This window comes from Lissotriton vulgaris, chromosome 6, assembly GCF_964263255.1.
Source record: "Lissotriton vulgaris chromosome 6, aLisVul1.2, whole genome shotgun sequence".
Lineage (NCBI taxonomy): Eukaryota > Metazoa > Chordata > Amphibia > Caudata > Salamandridae > Lissotriton > Lissotriton vulgaris.
In genome coordinates, this window is record NC_141694.1 from 1,770,327,832 (window position 1) to 1,770,347,471 (window position 19,640).

Genomic DNA, 19,640 nt, shown 5'->3' on the forward strand with positions numbered 1-19,640 from the left:
ACGACAAAGTGAACCGCTGGGACGCTTGATGGTGCCTGCTTGTGCAGGGTGGTCACTCCTCGGCCACAAGGGAGATTTCTTCAGTCTTCTGTGGAGCAGAACGTCGAAGTCCAGAGTTTCTTCTTTGTAGTTTCAAATCAGGATTAATCTAATTTGGAATGGGACCAGCTCCTACCTTTATTCTCCTAAAGGGGGCTGTACTGTGACTAGGTCCCTCCTATGGGTGGGACCCGGAAGGGGGGGGATTACACCCCCTATCCTTTGTCCGGTTTTGCGCCAGAGCTGGGGCTGGAATGCCCCAGCAATGGTTTGAACCGGGGTATGCACAGGGACACCTTGTGTGCCCCAGGCATGTCTCATTCCTTTCAGCCTGTCCTACCCAATACACAAAATCCTGTCTGGGGTGGTTCTAGCACCTCCCAAGACAGGAAACCCTTTGTCCAGGCCTCCCTCGCTGGAAGGACTCCCAGCAGCAGGAGGTCAGACTTGTGTCTGTGGTGGCAGCATCCATTTTGTGATGCTGAGGCTCGAGTTAACTTTAACTGGGTTTCACAGTTACATGCATGTCGTGTCCCAAAAGGGTGGAATGCTACCCCCGTCGCCAGAACTGGTGAGGGGGTAGTATTCCAATTCGTATGACACCTTACTTGTCATGTTTTGATAATGCTATGCCAAAGTTAGCAATAACCGCAATGATTATAATGCACTTAAGAGTATATGGTATAGCGTTATCATGGAAACATCTAAAGGACTTGGTTCCGAAAGCTGCAGACAGGCTCAGCTCATGCTAGAGCACCATCTCACATAATTCCAAGCACTCTGCCTCCAGGATTGTTACGGCCTGCCATAGGAGGATATGTGTCCATGTTAGGGTTAGATATAGGTATACTATATCTAAAGCAAAGAGTGATTACACCACCTTGCCCCAGCTGTGTTATCAGCCAGTTGTGTCTGTTTAGATGGCCAGCCAGAGGTGGGACAATACATGCTGCAGCCCCTGGTAGGCCTTGGGTGCACTTATGCCTTGGGTACCTATGGTACACTGTACAAGGACTTACAAGAGTGACCCAGTACCAATAGGTAAATGCACCTAAAGTACATGGATGTCAATTTAGAGAGAGAACAGATAGGTTGTGGGTCTGATTAGCAGGCCCACCGCCAGGGAAAGTCGTAAACCAGTGAAGCAAAAAGCAAAAATCTGGGGTGACCATAGGATTGCAGACCCTACTCTCCTACAGCGCCCACCAAACGATTTTAGCTCTGTAGGGCACTGACAGAAATTGGGGTGGCTACACCGTATTTGGCACTTAGTAGGGATGGAAAAGATCACGATGACACTAAAATCCCAAGTGGACACATTCGGAGAAGTTTGGCAGCCATTCATTTTGTTGCTATCACAGGAATTTATAGAACTTACATGCCCGAGATATCTTAGACTGTTACGCTTGACCAGCTCATAACCACGTTCAGTAACTAGAGTCCTTTCAGAGTTTTAATGATTAAGGTTGCATAGCAATGTACGTTTATACGAGAACCCAGGGGGAGTAGGCAAGGCTGGGGTGTGAATTGAGGTGTGTTGTATTTTAGTTTTCTCCAGTATTCAATCTTTCTTAGATTCACATGCTTGTATCTTCCACGTCGTCATGGTGGGAGTCTCCAGGTAAATAATAACCATAGCAGTAGAAGAAAAAACTGCCGAAACCTTAGAGTAGTGAAAACATTAGGTAACCTCTCCTCCTCATTATGTGGCCCAAACTACAGCCATTCAGCAGCCAGGACCAGCCTACACCATTCCCAGCAGAGCCACCATACCTCAGATTTCCAACCGCCTTCGTGTGAGAAGGAGTCTCCCTGAGCTCTGCTCAGTTTTTTCTCTCTTCACTGAACTTTTGACCTTCACAGTTGGGAGTCAGGTATTGTTCTTTTTCTTGTCAAGCATTACTACATTCAAAATGTCTGAAAGCTCCAAGAAGAGCCTTTTCAGAGCTTGCAGGTCCTGTGGCAAGGCCAGATTATTTTCTGAGGATCCACACAAGGAGTGCTTGTACTGTCTGTACCCTAAGCATATTCCTAAGGACTGCAAGTATTGCCGGACCTTCTCTGCCAAAACACTTAAGGATAGAGAAGCGCGCCTCTTATTATGGCTTCAGAAAAAGAAAACTCCAGACTCGGAGTCTGATGGAGAAGCCAAGGGACAAACCTCTAAGGAACAAAGAAGAGGGTCCTCTGAGGAAAAGGGAGATGGGAGGAAACATAAAGCAAGAAAAACTAAGGAAGGTGAACCTTCTACTTCTCATCCAGGGGATACTCATCAATAGTCATAATCTATGAATAATCCCCGCCCATGTGCGGGATCCCGGAGCATATAGAAAATACATATAAATATATATGTATATATTCTCCCAATCCTGGCTTTCAGTATTCAAGAAGAACAGGCACCGACTCCGTTGATGTAATCAAAGGTTTCTTTATTCACCAATAACAGCGATCAGACGCGTTTCGGCGGATGGAACCACCTTGCTCACTACAGAGAAGTGAGAAGGATTAGTTACTTCAAATTCTTTTATTCGGTTAGATGATTAGTTAACCATAAAAAGTACATCATAATTTAAAAATACATATTTACATAAATGCGGAACAAGAAATGCTATTACAATATTACAGTATAATTTTTTTAAAAAGCCTATAACATTACAGAAAAAATAACAGAAGGGAAAAATACACTTTCAGTCAACTACCAGCACAATGTTTCAATGTGTTAGATCCTCGTTCCTTATTGTTTTACGTATTATTATACATGATTTCAAATACATTGCCAGTATTTTAGCCTCGTGTTGTGAATTTGGCTGTTGCAATGCAAGAAGCGCTGGTCGACAGGTCCTCAACCCCATCTGACGCAACACGGGCAAAACCCAGCGTTTGCGGGGTAAGGCGTAATAGTAACAGAAAAAAGCTACATGCATGGTGGATTGGGATGAGACCTTATCGCATGGGCATTTCTCTAAGTTGTGGGACCAATTTAATGGGTTTGGGAAGGTTATCAATCGGAAAAACAAATTAAAACGAAACCTGGTTATAAGGTATTTTTCGTAGTTTGTCAAATAATAAGTGAGGTAAGGCTGTAAGCCTGGAGAAACTTGTACCATCATAACGTGGGCATTTGATTGCTTGGGTAATTCGCCGCTCAAACGAAGTTCCCTAAGATGGTTAAGACAATGGCACTTAAAGGTTTTCCTACTTAGCTCACTGATTAATGACGGCTCTGTTACGTATTGATTAAGATCCAGATCTTCCAAAAAGTTGACAACGTAAGCCAACCATGGGATCTTTTTCCAAGAGGACAGCCCCAGGCAATCCGAGATCAGGGCCCGAGTAAGGTGACATTCAGGCTTAGACCAGATACGATGCCATAGGAGCATTGGTTGACATTTGATGTAATCAGCTAGGTAGTCAATCCCAAGCTCAGTATGGCATCCGTATGTGGGGGCACTCTGGGGAAGGGCCAACAGGTATTTTGCAAAGCCATTTTGAATTTTTTGGAGTTCGGCCGTATTTACATAACCCCATACGCCAGCCCCGTATGTAGCAATGCTCTGGCACTTAGCTTGATGGATTTTAAGTAGTGCGGGGGGAGATGGCTTACCCAGTTTTCTAGAAAATGAAATTAGGGCAGATGTAGCACGCTGGTATAGCAGTTTTCTAGTTACCAGTGCCCTTTTCCACGTTAGCTGGTCATCTATTAATATACCCAAATAAGGGTATTCCCTGACTCGTTCTAATTTTGAATGCTCGATGGTAAGATACTTCGAGCTTGTCACCTTGGGCCCCGTTTTCATAACAAAGGTCTTGGTCTTATTTACCTTTAACCCCAGGGAAAGCATATAGTTACAGTATTTGTCTAGTTGCTTCTGTAATTGAACCAGGGATCTAGCAAAGATAACTGAGTCATCAGCGTAGAGCAATGCTGGGATAGGGCGATGGTTAATGGTAGGTAGGTCCTGGCTCCCTTCAAGCATGGCTGCTTCCAAACCATTCGTATATAAATTAAACAAGAAGGGAGCCAGGACGCAACCCTGCCTAACTCCACGTGTTATTTGAAAGGAAGATGTTAATTCGCCACCTGTTCCAAACCTTACACGAGCCGAAGCTTCAGAATAAAGCTCGCGCAAGAATTTGATTAGCGGCGGGTCAACCCCCATTTTCTCCAAGATGGGCCATAGCTTGGCATGAATTACACAGTCAAACGCCGCACTAAGGTCGACGTAAACCATGTATAGGTTTCCCCGTTTGGCTCCCACATACTTTCCTATTAGAAGTCCTAAATTTAAAGCCTGTTCAACAGTGCCCAGTCCCTCCCGGAATCCATACTGGAGGTCGGTGATGATGTTATTCTCCGCCGCCCAATCCTGCAAACGGTCAAGGATTAGGCGACCCGCGACTTTTCCCAATGAATCCAGGAGGGAGATGGGCCTGTAGCAGGCAGGGTCGTTTCTATCCCCTTTTTTAAAAATAGGAAGAAGTATGGAGGAAGACCAAGAATCCAGAAGGCCAGTGCTAAGAACTGCTGTCATTAGCTGGGTGATAATTGGAGACCATAGGTCGATGTTAGAGACAAATATATCTAATGGGACGCCGTCCGGGCCAGGAGCCTTTCCAGTTTTTGAGGAGGATAGTGCGCTTTTAACCTCCCCCAGGGTAAAGGATAGATCAATTGGGTACACTCCTTTTCTTGGGGATCTAGATTCTTGATTGAATTGTGCCGCACTGTCCGGGGGGAGATCGCTAAAGATCTTAGAAAAGTGAGTCACCCACTCATCCGCGGACACTGCTACGTCTAGGTATTGATGGGATTTGGCCTCAAGCAAGAAAGGAGATTTTACAACTTGCCAGAACTGAGAGCTGTCCTTTGTTTGACAGCTCTCATGTAGCTGTGCCCATAGTTTTTCCTTCATCTCTTTTTTACATCTGATTTGGGCCTGCTTATATTCAGATCTTAGCTTAGCTATTTTGGCGTTGTCTCTGACTGGATTATGGAGTTCTTTCTTTAGGGCATTTAGTGCTTTTCGACATGCCGTGTTGAACCATTTTGGACCTGGATGGGTACCTGATTTGTGGGTTCGGACTAGTTCACTCTGGATAGTTTTGAGGATTTCCCCAAAACTGGAAATGATTTGCTCAGGGGTAGAAACCTCATCAAGGCAGGAATTTATCCAGGGGAGTGCTTTGGTTACAATTTTAGTTGTTGTTGTTTGGGGGTCTACCCGGGACCATTTCACCGAATAACCATTGGTTCTGTCCATATTTAATGCATTTTGGGTCAGTAAACTCTTCAGTGTGGGCTGATGATTATTAGTAAATAACTTCAGTACAATGCTGTTGGAAAAATGATCACCAGATACTTCTGTACCTGTAGTAAACTGGAAAAGCGTACCCTTTAAAGAATATGAACACAAAATAAAATCTATAATACTAAAGCAGCCCCTACCGTGGAAAGTGGGTTTGAATTCCACTTGGGGGTAGACAAGTTCATTGGCATACAACAATTCTAAAAACATTAAACTTTCGTTGATGGATTCTCCTACCGGGGAGTGAATAAAATGTGTCAGTGGGCAGTCGTTTTCGTCAGAAAGGCCACAATCAGTTGTCCTATATTTTGGGCACAGTTGTACATTGAAATCGCCACCCCATATTACGTTACACAGTGTGGGTGAATGTTTAGCGCGTTGTTCGCTTATAGACATGGTAATTTCTGACACAGTTTTCATACAGTCTATCGGAGATAGATTATTATAAAAATTAATTATGCAGTATGATGTACCGTTTTTAAAAATAATCAAAAGAATTTGGTAATTCGGTGTAGCACATTTTATAAAAGTTTTTCTTACTTCAAGTTTGTTTGAAATATATATAACAAGGCCCCCCATCGGTCTACCATGAGTTGATGGGCAGGCCGGTGTATGAAACGTTAGGTAACCCTGAATGTGCAGTGGATCAATTGTCCAAGTCTCTTGCAAACAGATTATCTGGTGTGTGGTAACAAAGTCCAACCAAGGAGTAGATAAGATCTTAGTTCGGAGACCTGCCACGTTCCAGAACAATATTGATACTAGCTGGAACGACTCTGCTTCATTAATAGGTACAGGGCTTCTTATCTGTGCAGGTGAATCCAAGGATGCACGATTGACGTTGTTGGGGGGGGGAAATAAAGAAACTCCATTATTGGGGTTAGTAGCGTTGGTTGCATTAATGGTACACCGGGACGGGACTGGTTGGTGAGAACCTTCTGCCTCAGTATTGTTTGTATCTATTGCGGTTGCGTCTACTGTGGGAGGTAAGAGCATCATTCTAGCCTGCGGACTTCGGGATTGAGGGAGATTTGCTAGGGTTGAGGATGGTAGATCAGATAAAGGTGTGATCACATTTTCCAGTCCCTGGACTGTTGATGGTCAGTCCACCATCTCCAGGCAGTCAAACCTGTTGTAGGTGGAAACACCCCTCCAATCCGGGAATGACGTAGTTTCCCTGCCTCCTTGTCCTTGCCATGTTGACCAGTTCGTTTTGTTGTTCCAGTTGCCAACCTGAGTCCAGTTCCATTCATGTCCTGGTAGTAGGGACTTGGCTGGTGGGTAGAAGAAAGCTAATCTTTTTGTTGAAATTCCTTCAGGGGAAGTTTGAGGCCCCCATGAGGAAATAAGTTCCACGGTTTGAGGGTCTTCAAAGTTTATTATTATACAGTCCCCTGAGATCAATTTTGGCTCCTTCCCTACCCACGGAACTCTACGGACTGATACAACTCTGTTGTTTGCATAGGGGGGAAGTGGACGATTCAGTGACAACCAGTGAAGCACCTTGTTTTTTAGGGACCATCCGGGCTCATCGGAGTTAGTATGTAACTCTGGGACCCCAGTCATAATAATGACGTAGGGCGTTGCTTCTGGTGGAAGATAAGCTGGGCGTGCACCATTGCGTCTGGTATTATATGCTGCGTTCTTTGTAGCAGGTGTCTTGTTGGGTACAGTCGTCTTTTTAGGGGCTGGTGTCTTTGCTGGAATTGGGGTGGGTGGATGGTTGGTGGATTGGCCCTCTGGTACAGATGGAACAGGAAGGGAAGAAGAAGCAGAGGTAGTAGGCTTGTTTGCAGGTGGATTGACTAATAATTGCTGCAAATTAGCATGTGTTGTTTTAGCCGATTTCTGTTGGGTCACTATTTTTTGTTGGACCACCGTTGAAGCGTTAACCGCTTTGGGTGCTTTGTGTGCTTGTGGAAGATTTATTCCCCCAGCAGCTTTTAGTTTTGGATTACAGGTTGGAGCTGCAGGAAGTGAGTGCATAGGAAGTGAATTCTTCTTGGGTTTAAGATCAGAAGTTAGTGTGGCTAAAGATTTTTCGATTTTAGCTAGTGATACCATGAAAGGTTGAAGGTGTTGCTTTATTAGGGCCTCAATTGAAGTTAGCAGATTGGTATCATGAGTGATTACGTCCTGCCTAGTGCTCGTATTGCCACTCGGAATCAGGTTATGGGTATCAGGTGAAAGGTTTATGATTTCTGGGGCAGGAATATCGGTCGGCTGTTGAGGCGTGGCCGAGTGGTTTAAAGCTGCCGAAGAGGAAGAATTTTTGTCTGATTGTGTCAGAGGATCCTGTTGTGTATTGCTAGTATTTTGAGGGGAGTTCTTATTTCCTTTTCTTTTTCCCTTGGTTTTTTTCGGGATAGCACCTTCTCTCTGGCCCCTCGTGGAGGGGGATGGAGTGTCCTCATCTGGGGGGTTTATAAACAGGATCGGGGTTCGCTCAAGTGATGGGGGGAGATGGGATACAGAGGTTTGAGATAGTTGAGTTGTGGATAGATCGATAGACACAGACAAGTCTACAGTCCCAGGGACCGTTGGGGTCTCTTGTAGTGTGCCAAAGACGAGAGTACGTTGAGGGGTTACGGCGGTTGCAAGTAGTCCCAGTGAGGAACGTCTTGCTGCCGCTAAGTCCTGCGAGACCCTCCTTTCTAAAAGGAGGACTCCTTGGTTGATAGCATCGTTCGCCTTGGCGATGAATTGGTCAATTGGCCCTTTGACCTGAGCAGCATGTGTGAGCTTGGTATTTCTGGTGATTCTGGGTGACATTGTAACAGATTCGGGAAGGGCACAGTAAATGAATACAATGAAACAACACCTAGATGTTGATATTACTGTAGAACCACTACGTTAAATAAAATGAAATGTCAAGGGATTAGCCCAGTTCGTTACTTACCTGAAATCCTAGTTCTCATCCAGGGGTATACTCATCAAAGTCATAATCTATGAATAATCCCCGCCCATGTGCGGGATCCCGGAGCATATAGAAAATACATATAAATATATATGTATATATATGTGAAAACATATTTGCAGCCTAAAACATTTCCCAACTGGCAACATTTGCCGCAAAATTACATAAATTAGCAAACATACAGTCGTACTCTTCCGAACCCTAAGGAAGAAAGAGAGCAGAAAACATTTGTATACAACAATGATTTATTGCCATAGGAAAAAGCTGTAATTGCAGGCATTTGCCAGTAGGCTGCAGTACAGTATAAAGCAAACAAAGAAAACTGACACCTTGCCTTTAAGGCATTAGAGTAGGGGTACCGTGCCTGTAAGACCTGAAGGCAATCCCCTGCTCCCATGGTGCGCCACAGGTGACAGTTGGGTCAGTTCTTTTTTCCGGCTCCTTCTGTGAGGATCCTGGAGCTTGAGCTTTCAGTTTTCAACTGAAATTGTTTTTTTTTAGAGAGTTTTCTCTTATATTTCGACATTTTTTTAATAAATAAGGCTTCTGATTTATTTTTCTGTGGTAATCCACAAGAATTTCCTGTCAGAATGCCTGCTCTGTTCCGGAAATGTCCTTCTTGTGACAAAAAGATGGCTCTGACTGACCCACATTCTGTGTGTATTGTGTGCCTTCCATCTACACACATCCCTGATCAGTGCCATCACGGTAAAAAATTTAAAAGTCGGACTCTTTGCGACAGGGAGAAGATTCGACTTCATGCCATGCAGGAGATGGACAAAAGTCACCAGGTGGGTGCTTCCACAGCCCCTAGATCTTCTCCTACAAGCAAGCACTGCCAAATACTGCGTCATTCCACTTCTCCTGTTCCCAGAAAGAGGAATGAAGGTCGAAGAACTCCGTCGACGTCAAGGTCGCAGTCGAAAAGGGCCAGATCATCTTCACGACGTCGAAGATCTCCGCCGCAGTCAAGTAAGTCGGCGTCGAGGCGCCATACTTCGGGCTCGAAGTCCATGGCTTCTACTACATCTAAGTCTCCGTCGACAGCGAGGCTTCCGTCGACGTCGAGACACTCTCCGCCACCCCGGAGGGGATCGGCGTCGAGAGCTAGGACGGCATCTAGGTCGCCGCTGACTAGCGGGCCGCCATCGAGAGGGACTGTCAGATCCCATCCTTCGACGTCAAGGAGGTCGACTCCGAGGCAACGCCAGGAAAGGTCGCCGTCGACGCGACGTCGAGGAAGGTCATCGTCGACACGACGTCGAGAGTCGTCGTCGATACGACGTCATGAAGTATCTCCACCTGATCGACGTCGAGGGAGATCGACGTCGAAGTCTCCGGATCGACGTCGATGTTCTCAGTCGAGCCTTTCTCGACGTGATCGATCACCGTCGAGAGCATCAAGACACCGCTCGACGCCACTAGTCACCCAGACGTCTTCGACGTCGAGGCTTTCGCCGTCGAGGGATAAAGTGACGGTAGTGGTGGAGTCCCCTGGGTCTAAGACTTCTGGAGGCAAATAATCATCTCCTGGCTTGAACATCGTGCAGGTCTCTCCAGAATCTTCGCCCAGATCTGCGGGCAGCTTGGTATCTCAACATCCTCAAGGGGCTGTATCTGGACAGAGTAGTCCGGGCTCGGATTACTCCCGTACATATTCCCCGTCTAAGGCAAGAACTCCGGCCAGACCATCTAGATCTCCTCAGAGTCCCAGGATTTCACCCAGGCCAAGATCTCGAGCCAGATCACGTTCTCCAGTGCGGCCAAGAACACCTGTCAGACCAAGATCTCCAATCCAGCCAAGACCAAGGTCTCCATCAAGACATCGCTCTAGGTCCAGGGACAGTCACAGCAGGAATCGTGACAGGTCCCATAAGAGGCGGCATACAAGATCTTCCACAAGGTCGTCCTTGTCTAGGTCGTCTTACCGAGATTACTCTCCGACCTTCTCCTCTACGCCTCCTTCCCGAGTCTCTCCAATTGATGACCTCGCGACTTTCTCCGATGTGCTGGGCAGGGGAGCAAAAAAGCTGAATATTACGCTGCACACTCCAGTGGTTCCGACTTCTGTGATTTTTGATACCCTCCGTCATCGCACAGCGCCCAGGCCTCTACTGCCCTTGGTCCCCGGCCTACTAGAACCGGCTATGGCTACTTTCCTCACACCAGCAGTGGTGGGATCTGTTCCATCTCGGATAGCCAAGAAGTACAAGGCCCCTGCAGAGGATCCCTTGTTCCTCAGATCGGATCCTCCTGCGGATTCCATCATTGTGGCGGCTGCCATGAAGTCCCATGCAGGCTCTACTTCTTCCTCAGTACCACCTGAAAAAGATAGTAAACTTATGGACTCGTTTGGTAGGAAGGTATGCAACACCTCTTCTTCCTTTATGAAGGTGGCTAGCGCCTCTGCCTTGCTTGGAAGGTACGACAGGTCCCTTTGGGACTCCCTGACTCGCTTTACAGACAAGCTCCCCAAGGAAGATCGCCAAGATTTTCTGGAGACTATACAGGAGGGAGGCCTTGTAGCCAATCAAGTTATTAGCGCCGCAGTGGATGCCTCTGACCTTGCGGCTCATGGCTATTCGAGTGGTATTTGTTCCCGTCGTTCGGCCTGGCTCCGCCTGACCGGGCTCAAGCCAGACGCCCAGAAGAAGATTTTGAATTTGCCCTTCAATGGGAAATCTCTGTTTGGTCCACACACGGACGACGAAATGTCCAAAATGAAAGCAGAAATGGACACCGTCAAAGCTGTGGGATTAGAAAAGTGCAAGGAGTTCAAGAAACGCTTTCGCCAAGGAGACAGGAGGTCTTTCCAACAGAGGGTTCAAACCCCTCAGTGGCAATCCCAGTCTCAGCAGAAGACGCAGTTCCAGCAGCGTCGTCCTGGCAGAGGAAGAGGTGGCAATAACAAACAGCAGCCCTCCTCAAAGCAACCTCCTAAGCCCTGAGCCATTGCTTCCTCCACGTCTGTTCGCCACTCCGGTGGGAGGGAGTGTTTGTCATCATCTGGCAGAGTGGGAATCCATTACAAAAGACAGATGGGTGCTGAATATTGTACAACATGGTTACTTGCTGAGGTTCAAATCTCCTCCTCCGCATGTCCTCCTCCAATCGCGACATCTTCCACGTTACAAGAGTCAATTGCTACAAGACGAAGTCTCCGTCCTTCTAGAAAAGATGGCCATAGAGGAGGTTCCCTCAACTCACAAAAATCAAGGAGTGTACTCCCGATATTTCTTGGTTCAAAAACGAGGAACTGTCAAAGAATACAGGCCCATTCTAGATCTTCGAAGGCTAAACAAATTCATACGAAAAGAAAAGTTCCGTATGCTCGCCCTGCACCAGATCTTCCCACATCTTCATCAGGGAGACTGGATGTGTGCCATTGACTTGCAGGACGCCTACTTCCACATACCAGTGTCAGTCAAGCATCGGAAGTTTCTAAGGTTTCAGATCGGACGTCGTCACTACCAATATCGAGTGCTGCCGTTTGGCCTGAAATCTGCACCTCGGACATTCTCCAAGTGCATGGCGGTGGTGGCTGCTTTTCTCCGCAAAAGAAAGATCTTCGTCTATCCTAGTCCCAGCCTCAGTCCCAGCATCTATACCCAAGCTGGATAAAAAGTATCGCGCTATAGAGACTGCTCCAGCATGTCTTATTGGTCACCCTCGACCGGACTTGGTGGTGACTCAAGCAGAGCAGAAGCGCTCCAAGTACCTAATGGCAACATGCGTGGCACCCCCGATAAGGAGGGCAACAAGATGGACGGCATAGGTAAACGTTTTGCAGTCATTGCAGCAGCTTCAATCAAAGCAACCAATGCAATGGCACTTCTGAGCCGGTTTAATAGACAGATGTGGTCTGGCATAGCACCAATCCTGTCGCATCTTCCGGAGGACAAGAAAGAGGAGGCAACTATCATCCTACAGGATGGAGCCAGGGCAGCGTCAGAGTCCATAGACTTGGCAATGGATATAGCTTCTATAGCTTTCCGCCAGATGGCTGGGGCGGTAGCCCTACGGAGGCAAGGATGGCTCAAAGCTACATCCTTCCGTCCGGAGGTCCAGTCTAAAATCTTGGACATGCCATTTGATGGCGAAAGCCTCTTTGGTAAACATATCGACGAGGCATTGCAAGGAATAAAGGCAGATACTGAAACTGCTAAATCCTTGGGATCATTACAGCAAAGCCGTTTTCAGTCCTTTCGTAGCCGAGGATCCAGGGGACATTTTCAACAGCAACGTCCCTCTTACCAATCTAATCGGTACCAACCTTACAACCAACAGGGATACCGTCAATACTCCTCCAACCAGCAATATCGGTCTTCGAACACTTCTTTCCAGCAACAGGGAAGAAGAAAGTCCGCCGCCAGAGGGAAGCAAGACTCTGGTCGCAGACAGTGATGTTTCTCAGGCGCCTCTAATACCGCTTTAGACCGACCAGTTCCACTACCTCTCTGTTTCTCCCGCATTGGCAGTCCATAACATCGGACAGATGGGTATTAGACCTCATTACACAGGATCATACCCTGGAATTCTCGCAAAGACTTCCAAACCGTCCACCTCTACGTAGAGTTCATCAACATCTGACAGCTCTCAAAACAGAGATCTTATCTCTCATACTGAAAGGAGCGATAGAAGAGGTCCCATCAGACCAGCGGGAAAAAGGTTTTTATTCGCACTTCTTCCTTATAAGCAAAAGACAATCATCAAAATGGAGACAGGTACTGGATCTCAGAGATCTGAACAAATACATAAAGAACATTTCTTTCCGTATGCTGTCCTTACAGGAGATTCTTCTGCTGCTCCGCAAGGGAGACTACATGGTCTCTCTAGACCTGTTGGATGCATACTTGCTCATTCTGATACACAAAAAACACAAGAAGTATCTGCGATTCATGGTGGCGGGGCGCCATTACCAGTTCAAAGTTTTGCCTTTCGGCCTGAAGTCTGCCCCCAGAGTATTCACAAAATACATGGCTCCAATAGCGGCACATTTAAGGCAGCAAGGTCTCCAAATTTTCCCCTACTTAGATGACTGGTTAATAAAAGGATCATCGTTCCAAACAATACAGAGATCTCTACGGATGTGCATGGATCTCTTCCAAAGTTTAGGCCTTCGGATAAACAGAGAAAAATCATCTTTTCTTCCGACTCGTTCTCTACAATTCCTAGGGGCAATCTTGAATACACAGGAAGTAAAAGCGTACCCATCAGAAGAACGAATAACAAAAATCTTCAATCTGACTGCAACTCTGGCATCAAAAAAGCTAACTTCCATCAGAATATTCAAGTCATTACTGGGAATGATGTCCTCCTGTATCCCATTGATTCCCAACTGCCGCTTGCAGATGAGACCGCTGCAAGAAGCCCTGGACAAGCAATAGGTCCAAGCCCTGGGATCCTTCGACGACAAGCTGATCATAACCTGTCAGATCAAACGAGCAATGTCATGGTGGGGTATCAGGAGCAACCTTACAAAGGGACTGTTATTCGAACTTCAATCACCAAGCTATGTGATGACATCAGATGCTTCATTGCGAGGTTGTGGAGCACATCTGCAAGACCTAGAGATTCAAGGTCTTTGGTCTCCTCAAGAGACAAAACTTCACATCAATCTCTTGGAATTGAAAGCCGTCTTTCTGATAGATACATCTGCCAGTGGATTCCTCACCTTGTGAATATCCCCTTGCGTCCGCAACATTCAGAAATTCTTTTTGTAGCTTCGCGCCGATGTGGACTTGGACGTCATAGAGACGCAGCATCGCTCGCGACTCCGCTGACGTCACGGACGCCTACAATAGGCCCATGCCGGCGTGATGACATCAGTTCCCTTTTTTCCGCGTCGTCGACGCTAACGGATTCGGAATACTCAGTAGCTTTTGGTAACTCTTTTACTATTATTTCTTGTTCTCTTGCCACTTTGTCTCCCTAAAATATCGACAAAGAAGACCGGATTTAAGCCCTGCAGGGAGTGCGGGAAGATGATGTCCATTACGGATCCACACCAAGACTGTATTTGGTGTTTAAGCTCCGACCACGACGTGGATGGATGTTCATCGTGCCGAAAAATGAACCCTAAGGCCCTGCGAGAGAGGGAAACCAAACTACTTGTAGCGAAGCTGAAAGCCGACAAAGGTAGGAAGACTTCAAGATCTCGCTCGAGGAGGACGAGGTCGAGATCGAAGTCAAGATCAAGATCTCGAGAGGCATCGGCTTCGAAGTCCTCGACGGAACATGCTTCGAGGTCGCTTAAGAAGCACAAGAGAAGGAGGCATGAGTCACGACGTCATTCGGGTGAGAAGTCGGGTTCAAAATCGAGGTCGCCCAAAAAGGTTCGATCGAAGGTGATCCCGCCGAAAGTGACTTCAGATCGGGAAGGTGAGGCCTCACCTTCGGAGTCACAAATTCATTCTCCGGCTCCGGCTTCAGATCCAACTCCGATGCCGTCTCCGGCTCAAGAGGAGGAGGAGGAAGTCCCTGTGGAGGAAGAAGAATCAGCGCCTGTAGAAGAGCCGGATTCGCACCTACCTACCTCGAGCCTGAGGGTGTTCATCCACCTTTTCCTGCACCAGGCCAGGACCCATCAGCGTTTCTGAACGCAATGTATGGCGTCTTCACAAGGGCATGGTACCCCTCTGGTGCGCCTTCGGGTCCCATTGGTCCACTGGCATTTAATTTGGCTGTACCACACTCTTATGCCCTGGCACCATTCATGCCGTTTATGCCAACCCCCACGCCGCCGTGGCAGTGCCCGGCTCCGCCGAGGTCGACGACTCCGATACCGGCGTCGCCCGCTCCCAGCAGACCTTTGGAGCTTCCAACTGGGCCATCGGATTCGGTACCGACGTCGGCTCTGGCTCAGTCGGAGTCGATGGTGGATCCGGCTGCGAGGCGTGTTAAGGAGAGGTCCAGGAGGGAAGCACAACGCCTCTTGGAGGAACGAAGGTACATCGAATCTCATCCAGACTTGGAGGAAGGTGAGCTGGATGAGGGTTGCTTCGAAGAGCTGGCTGATGCTAGTGGCCTAGATTTTTCCCCAGAGTGGGAATTACCATCAGGTCCGGATGCGCCTTCGAAGGATGTCCAGCCATATCATGTAGTAATTAGGAAGGCAGCAGGACTTTTAGATTTGACATTACCAACTGTTGAATTTAAGTCGAATCTGCTTACGGAAGTACTCCATTCACCAAGCGCAGCAGTGGAGCCCTTACTCCCATTTAATGAGGCTTTAACTGAACCCATTATGGATGTGTCGAAAAAGCCCCTTTCTGCACCTGCTGTTTCAAAAAGTGTGGCGAGGAGATATAGGGTGGCACCGGAAGACCCTGCCTTTTTAACATCTCACCCTTCTCCTGAAAGCCTGGTAATTCAGGCTGCGTGCTCTAAGAAGTCAGTTGGTGCTTTTCCCCAGGTGCCTGGTGACAAGGAGGCCAAGAAGCAAGATCAAGTGGCCAAGAAGACATTCTCCCCTGCAAGTATGGCGTTAAAGTGAACAAATGCCACTTGTCTCATGGGGAGGTATGTGCACGCACTTATGGACTCAATGCGCACGTTGATTCCTAAGATTCCGGATGACAGCCGGGGTGACTTTGAGGAGGTGTTGTCTGATACTCAAGCAGCAGCAAGTCAAGTTATCCAAAGCGGTCTAGATACTGCTGATTCTGTGGCGCGGATCATGGGCACTGCGGTAGCCACAAGAAGATCAGCTTGGCTAAAATCCTTGGATTTCTCAGCAGACGTGCAGGCAGCACTATTGGATCTGCCATTTGATGGAGTTGGACTCTTTGGCAAGAAGGCAGATACAACCTTAGAAAGGTTTAAAGACAGCAGAGCAACTGCTAAATCTCTTGGTCTTCAAGTAAGAGGTTCAACGACCAGGAAGTTCAGAGGGTTTGGACGCTCTTCATTTCGGACCTATAGACAAGGTCAGCAGCAGCAACAACAGCAGCAGCAGCAAAATACCTTGTTATGTTATGTTATGTTATGTTAATTTTGTCTTTTATAGCGCACGGCTACTCCAGAGAGTGTCCCGGCGCTTTTATTGAAAACCTGTAACAGAATAACACAACCTGTAACAGAACAACACAACACAGAAAAATAAAGTGGATCAGCAGAAACAAAGGAACAAGAAGAAAAACAGCCTAAAGAGCGAAAAGCCACGTTTTAAGGCCCTTCCTAAAAGTTAACTGATTGGCAGTGCTACGCAATGCCAAAGGCAAAGTATTCCAGAGCTGTGGCGCTAACAGCCTAAAGGAACGGCCACCAATACGGGCCCTTTTTACTCGCGGAATCACCGCAAGGAACAGAGATTCAGATCTAAGAGAACGGGCCGGATGGTAGAAGGCAAGCCTCCTTTGAAGATATTTTGCACCCACGGCGTGGAGAGCCTTGTGGGCCAAGGTCAAGGCCTTGAAAACTATCCGCTTCCGGATAGGCAGCCAGTGGAGCGACTGCAAAAGGCTAGAAACTCTGGCTCGCCTATACAGGCCAAATATTGCTTGCGCAGACGAGTTCTGGACTACCTGCAGCCGCTGTAAGAGATATTCCGGCAGGCCCAGGTAGAGGACGTTGGAATAGTCCAATCTAGAACCAATTAAGGCCTGCACCGTCATCTTCCTATGCTCCTCCGAGAGCTGAGGAAGGAACCTACGTAGCATCCTGAGGAGGCCAAAACATGTTCCAGTGAGACCAAGGATCTTAGATCTTAACGTCAGACCATTATCCATCTTAATCCCCAAGTTCTTAGCTTGCTGGGACGAGCACGATGGAGGGAACATATTAACAGGCCACCATTCCTGCCAATCTGGCTCAGAGGGACAGCCGAAGCAGAGTACCTCAGATTTGTCTGAGTTGCACTTGAGGCTGTTGAGCTGGAACCATTTAAAAACAGCCCCAAGGCACTCACTGATATACTTGTATAGGTCATACAGGGGAAAGCAAAGGGTTCGTCCTCGAGGACGTCAAGCCTCTTCCTCCTCCCTCTCATCCAACCCCCCAGCCACAGAAAAGCAGCCCTATATCCGCCATTCAGGATCATGTGGGTCCTGTGGGGGGGTCGGCTTACCTACTTTCTATGGGATTGGGAATCGGTTACATCAGATCTGTGGGTTCTCAATCTCGTAGAAAATGGGTATGCCCTTCCCTTTCGGGAATTCCCTCCCAATTACCCTCCTTGCCAAGGTAATTGCACAGAGGAACATCTGTTACTTCTACAGGAGGAAGTTCAGACTCTGTTAAGAAAGGGTGCGATAGAGGTGGTCCCAGAGCAGGAAAGGGGTCAGGGATGCTACTCCCGGTATTTCCTGATCCCCAAGAAGGATGGCAGACTTCGTCCAATCTTGGATCTCAGGATCTTGAATCTCTATCTGAAACAGGAGAAATTCAAGATGCTCACCCTTGCACAGGTTCTTCAAGCGCTGCTGGAAGAAGACTGGATGGTGTCGCTCGACTTGCAGGATGCGTATTTTCACATACCAATCCTGAAGTCGCACAGGAAGTATCTCAGTTTTACGGTGGGTTCGCAACACTACCAGTTTGCGGTCCTTCCTTTTGGGATTACTACTGCGCCTCGAGTCTTCACCAAGGTGATGGCGGTGGTGGCAGCACATCTCAGAAGGTCGGGGATCCCAGTATTCCCTTATCTGGACGACTGGCTGAACAAAGACAGAGTTGTCAGAGAAAGTGCTTCAACATCTGCAAGAGACAACCCAGTTGTTGTACAGGTTGGGTTTTTCAATAAATGTACCTAAGCCTCACCTGGTGCCCTCCCAGCGCAACCTGTTCATAGGTGCGGTACTGGACACAACTGTGTGTCATGCATTCCCTCCTCCTCCTCAAAGGATTCGCGACATACAGGAAATGATTCCTTTATTTTACAGTGGAGCGGTTGTTCCAGTCCTGAAGGTCCTTCGCCTGCTCGGTCTGATGTCTTCATGCATTCTGTTGGTCAACCATGCACGCTGGCACATGAGGGGGCTCCAGTGGTGTCTCCGCTGGCAGTGGTATCAACACAACGGGGATCTCAGGGAGTCAGTGAGGATCTCCAGAGAAGCTGCAGCGGATGTGTCTTGGTGCGGCGTGGAAGGCAACCTATCACAAGGAAAGCCTTTTCATCTGCCTCATGCGGTGGCCACAGTTATAACAGATGCATCCACTCTAGGCTGGGGTGCTCATGTGGGGGATCTGGAGGTCAAGGGTCTTTGGTCTCCAGAGGAAAGGTTGCTTCATATCAACCTTTTGGAATTGCGGGCGATACGTTTGGCGCTCAAGGCCTTCCTCCCCTCCCTTCGCGGTCGGTCAGTTCAGGTCCTGACAGACAACACGACCGCGATGTGGTACATCAACAAACAGGGAGGGGTGGGGTCGCAGTGTCTCAGCAAGGAGGCACTGCAGCTCTGGTCCTGGATTCAGGACCATCAGATTTGTCTGATGGCAAATCATCTGGCCGGGGTTCTGAACGTTCGTGCAGACAATCTCAGTCTGCAGTTCTCGGCCGACCACGAGTGGAGGCTCCATCCAGAGGTAGTTCGCGACATCTTTCAGATGTGGGGAACTCCTTGGGTGGACCTGTTTGCCACTCTTGAGAATGCTCACTGCCCGTCATTCTGCAGTCTCCAGTATCCGATGCAAGGAGCCTTGGGGGACGCGTTTCAGTTGAGTTGGGGAAGTCAACTCCTTTACGCGTTTCCTCCCATACCCTTGATTGGCCGAGAAGGGTGTGGTATACAGATCTTCTCCACCTCTCCTCTCACCCGCCGCTCCATCTCCCTCTCAGGGCAGATCTCCTCTCTCAGATGGAGGGGCAGGTTCTACACCCCCACCATCAGACATTACACCTTCATGCCTGGAGATTGAACAGGGCAACCTGAATTCCTTTTCTCTCACGCCTGATGTGGTGGATGTCATCTTATCAGCCAGACGTGACTCCACTAAGTCCATCTATTCTTACAGATGGGCAAGATTTGTCGCATGGTATGATGAGAAAACAATTGACCCTTTGAAGGCCCATTTATCTGATGTTCCCCAGTTTGCTCTCTCTCTGGCGCAGCAAGGGCTTGCTGTTGCCACAGTTAAAGGCTATCTTTCAGCGCTGTCGGCACTTCTCTGCTTGCCAGACCAGCCATCTCTTTTTAAGTCACCTGTAGTTTGGAGGTTTTTGAAGGGTCTCACAAATAAGTTCCCTCCTACTCCTTTTATTGTCCTCAGTGGGACTTAAATCTTGTCTTGACCTTTTTGATGGGTGCTCCCTTTGAGCTCCTTCACAAATGTCCTATGAGGCTCTTGACTCTAAAGACAGTCTTCCTTGTTGCAATAACCTCAGCAAGGAGGGTAAGTGAGCTTCAAGCTCTTAGTTCCAAGCCCCCATTCTTGACCAT

The 19,640-nt window shown here is 47.8% G+C and overlaps 2 protein-coding genes across 4 annotated transcripts in view; both read left to right on the forward strand.

The window, feature by feature from the left end:
* The window catches only part of NCOA1 (nuclear receptor coactivator 1), a 1,223,800-nt gene that overhangs the window by 1,103,465 nt on the left and 100,695 nt on the right, over nucleotides 1-19,640 (forward strand). The gene's annotated exons all lie outside the window — the stretch shown is intronic.
* Nucleotides 9,145-11,210, forward strand: LOC147709447 (uncharacterized). The gene is made up of 2 exons (XM_086925197.1): nucleotides 9,145-9,234; nucleotides 9,813-11,210. Exons 1-2 carry the CDS (start codon nucleotides 9,145-9,147, stop codon nucleotides 11,208-11,210), a joined length of 1,488 nt encoding a protein of 495 aa, XP_086781323.1.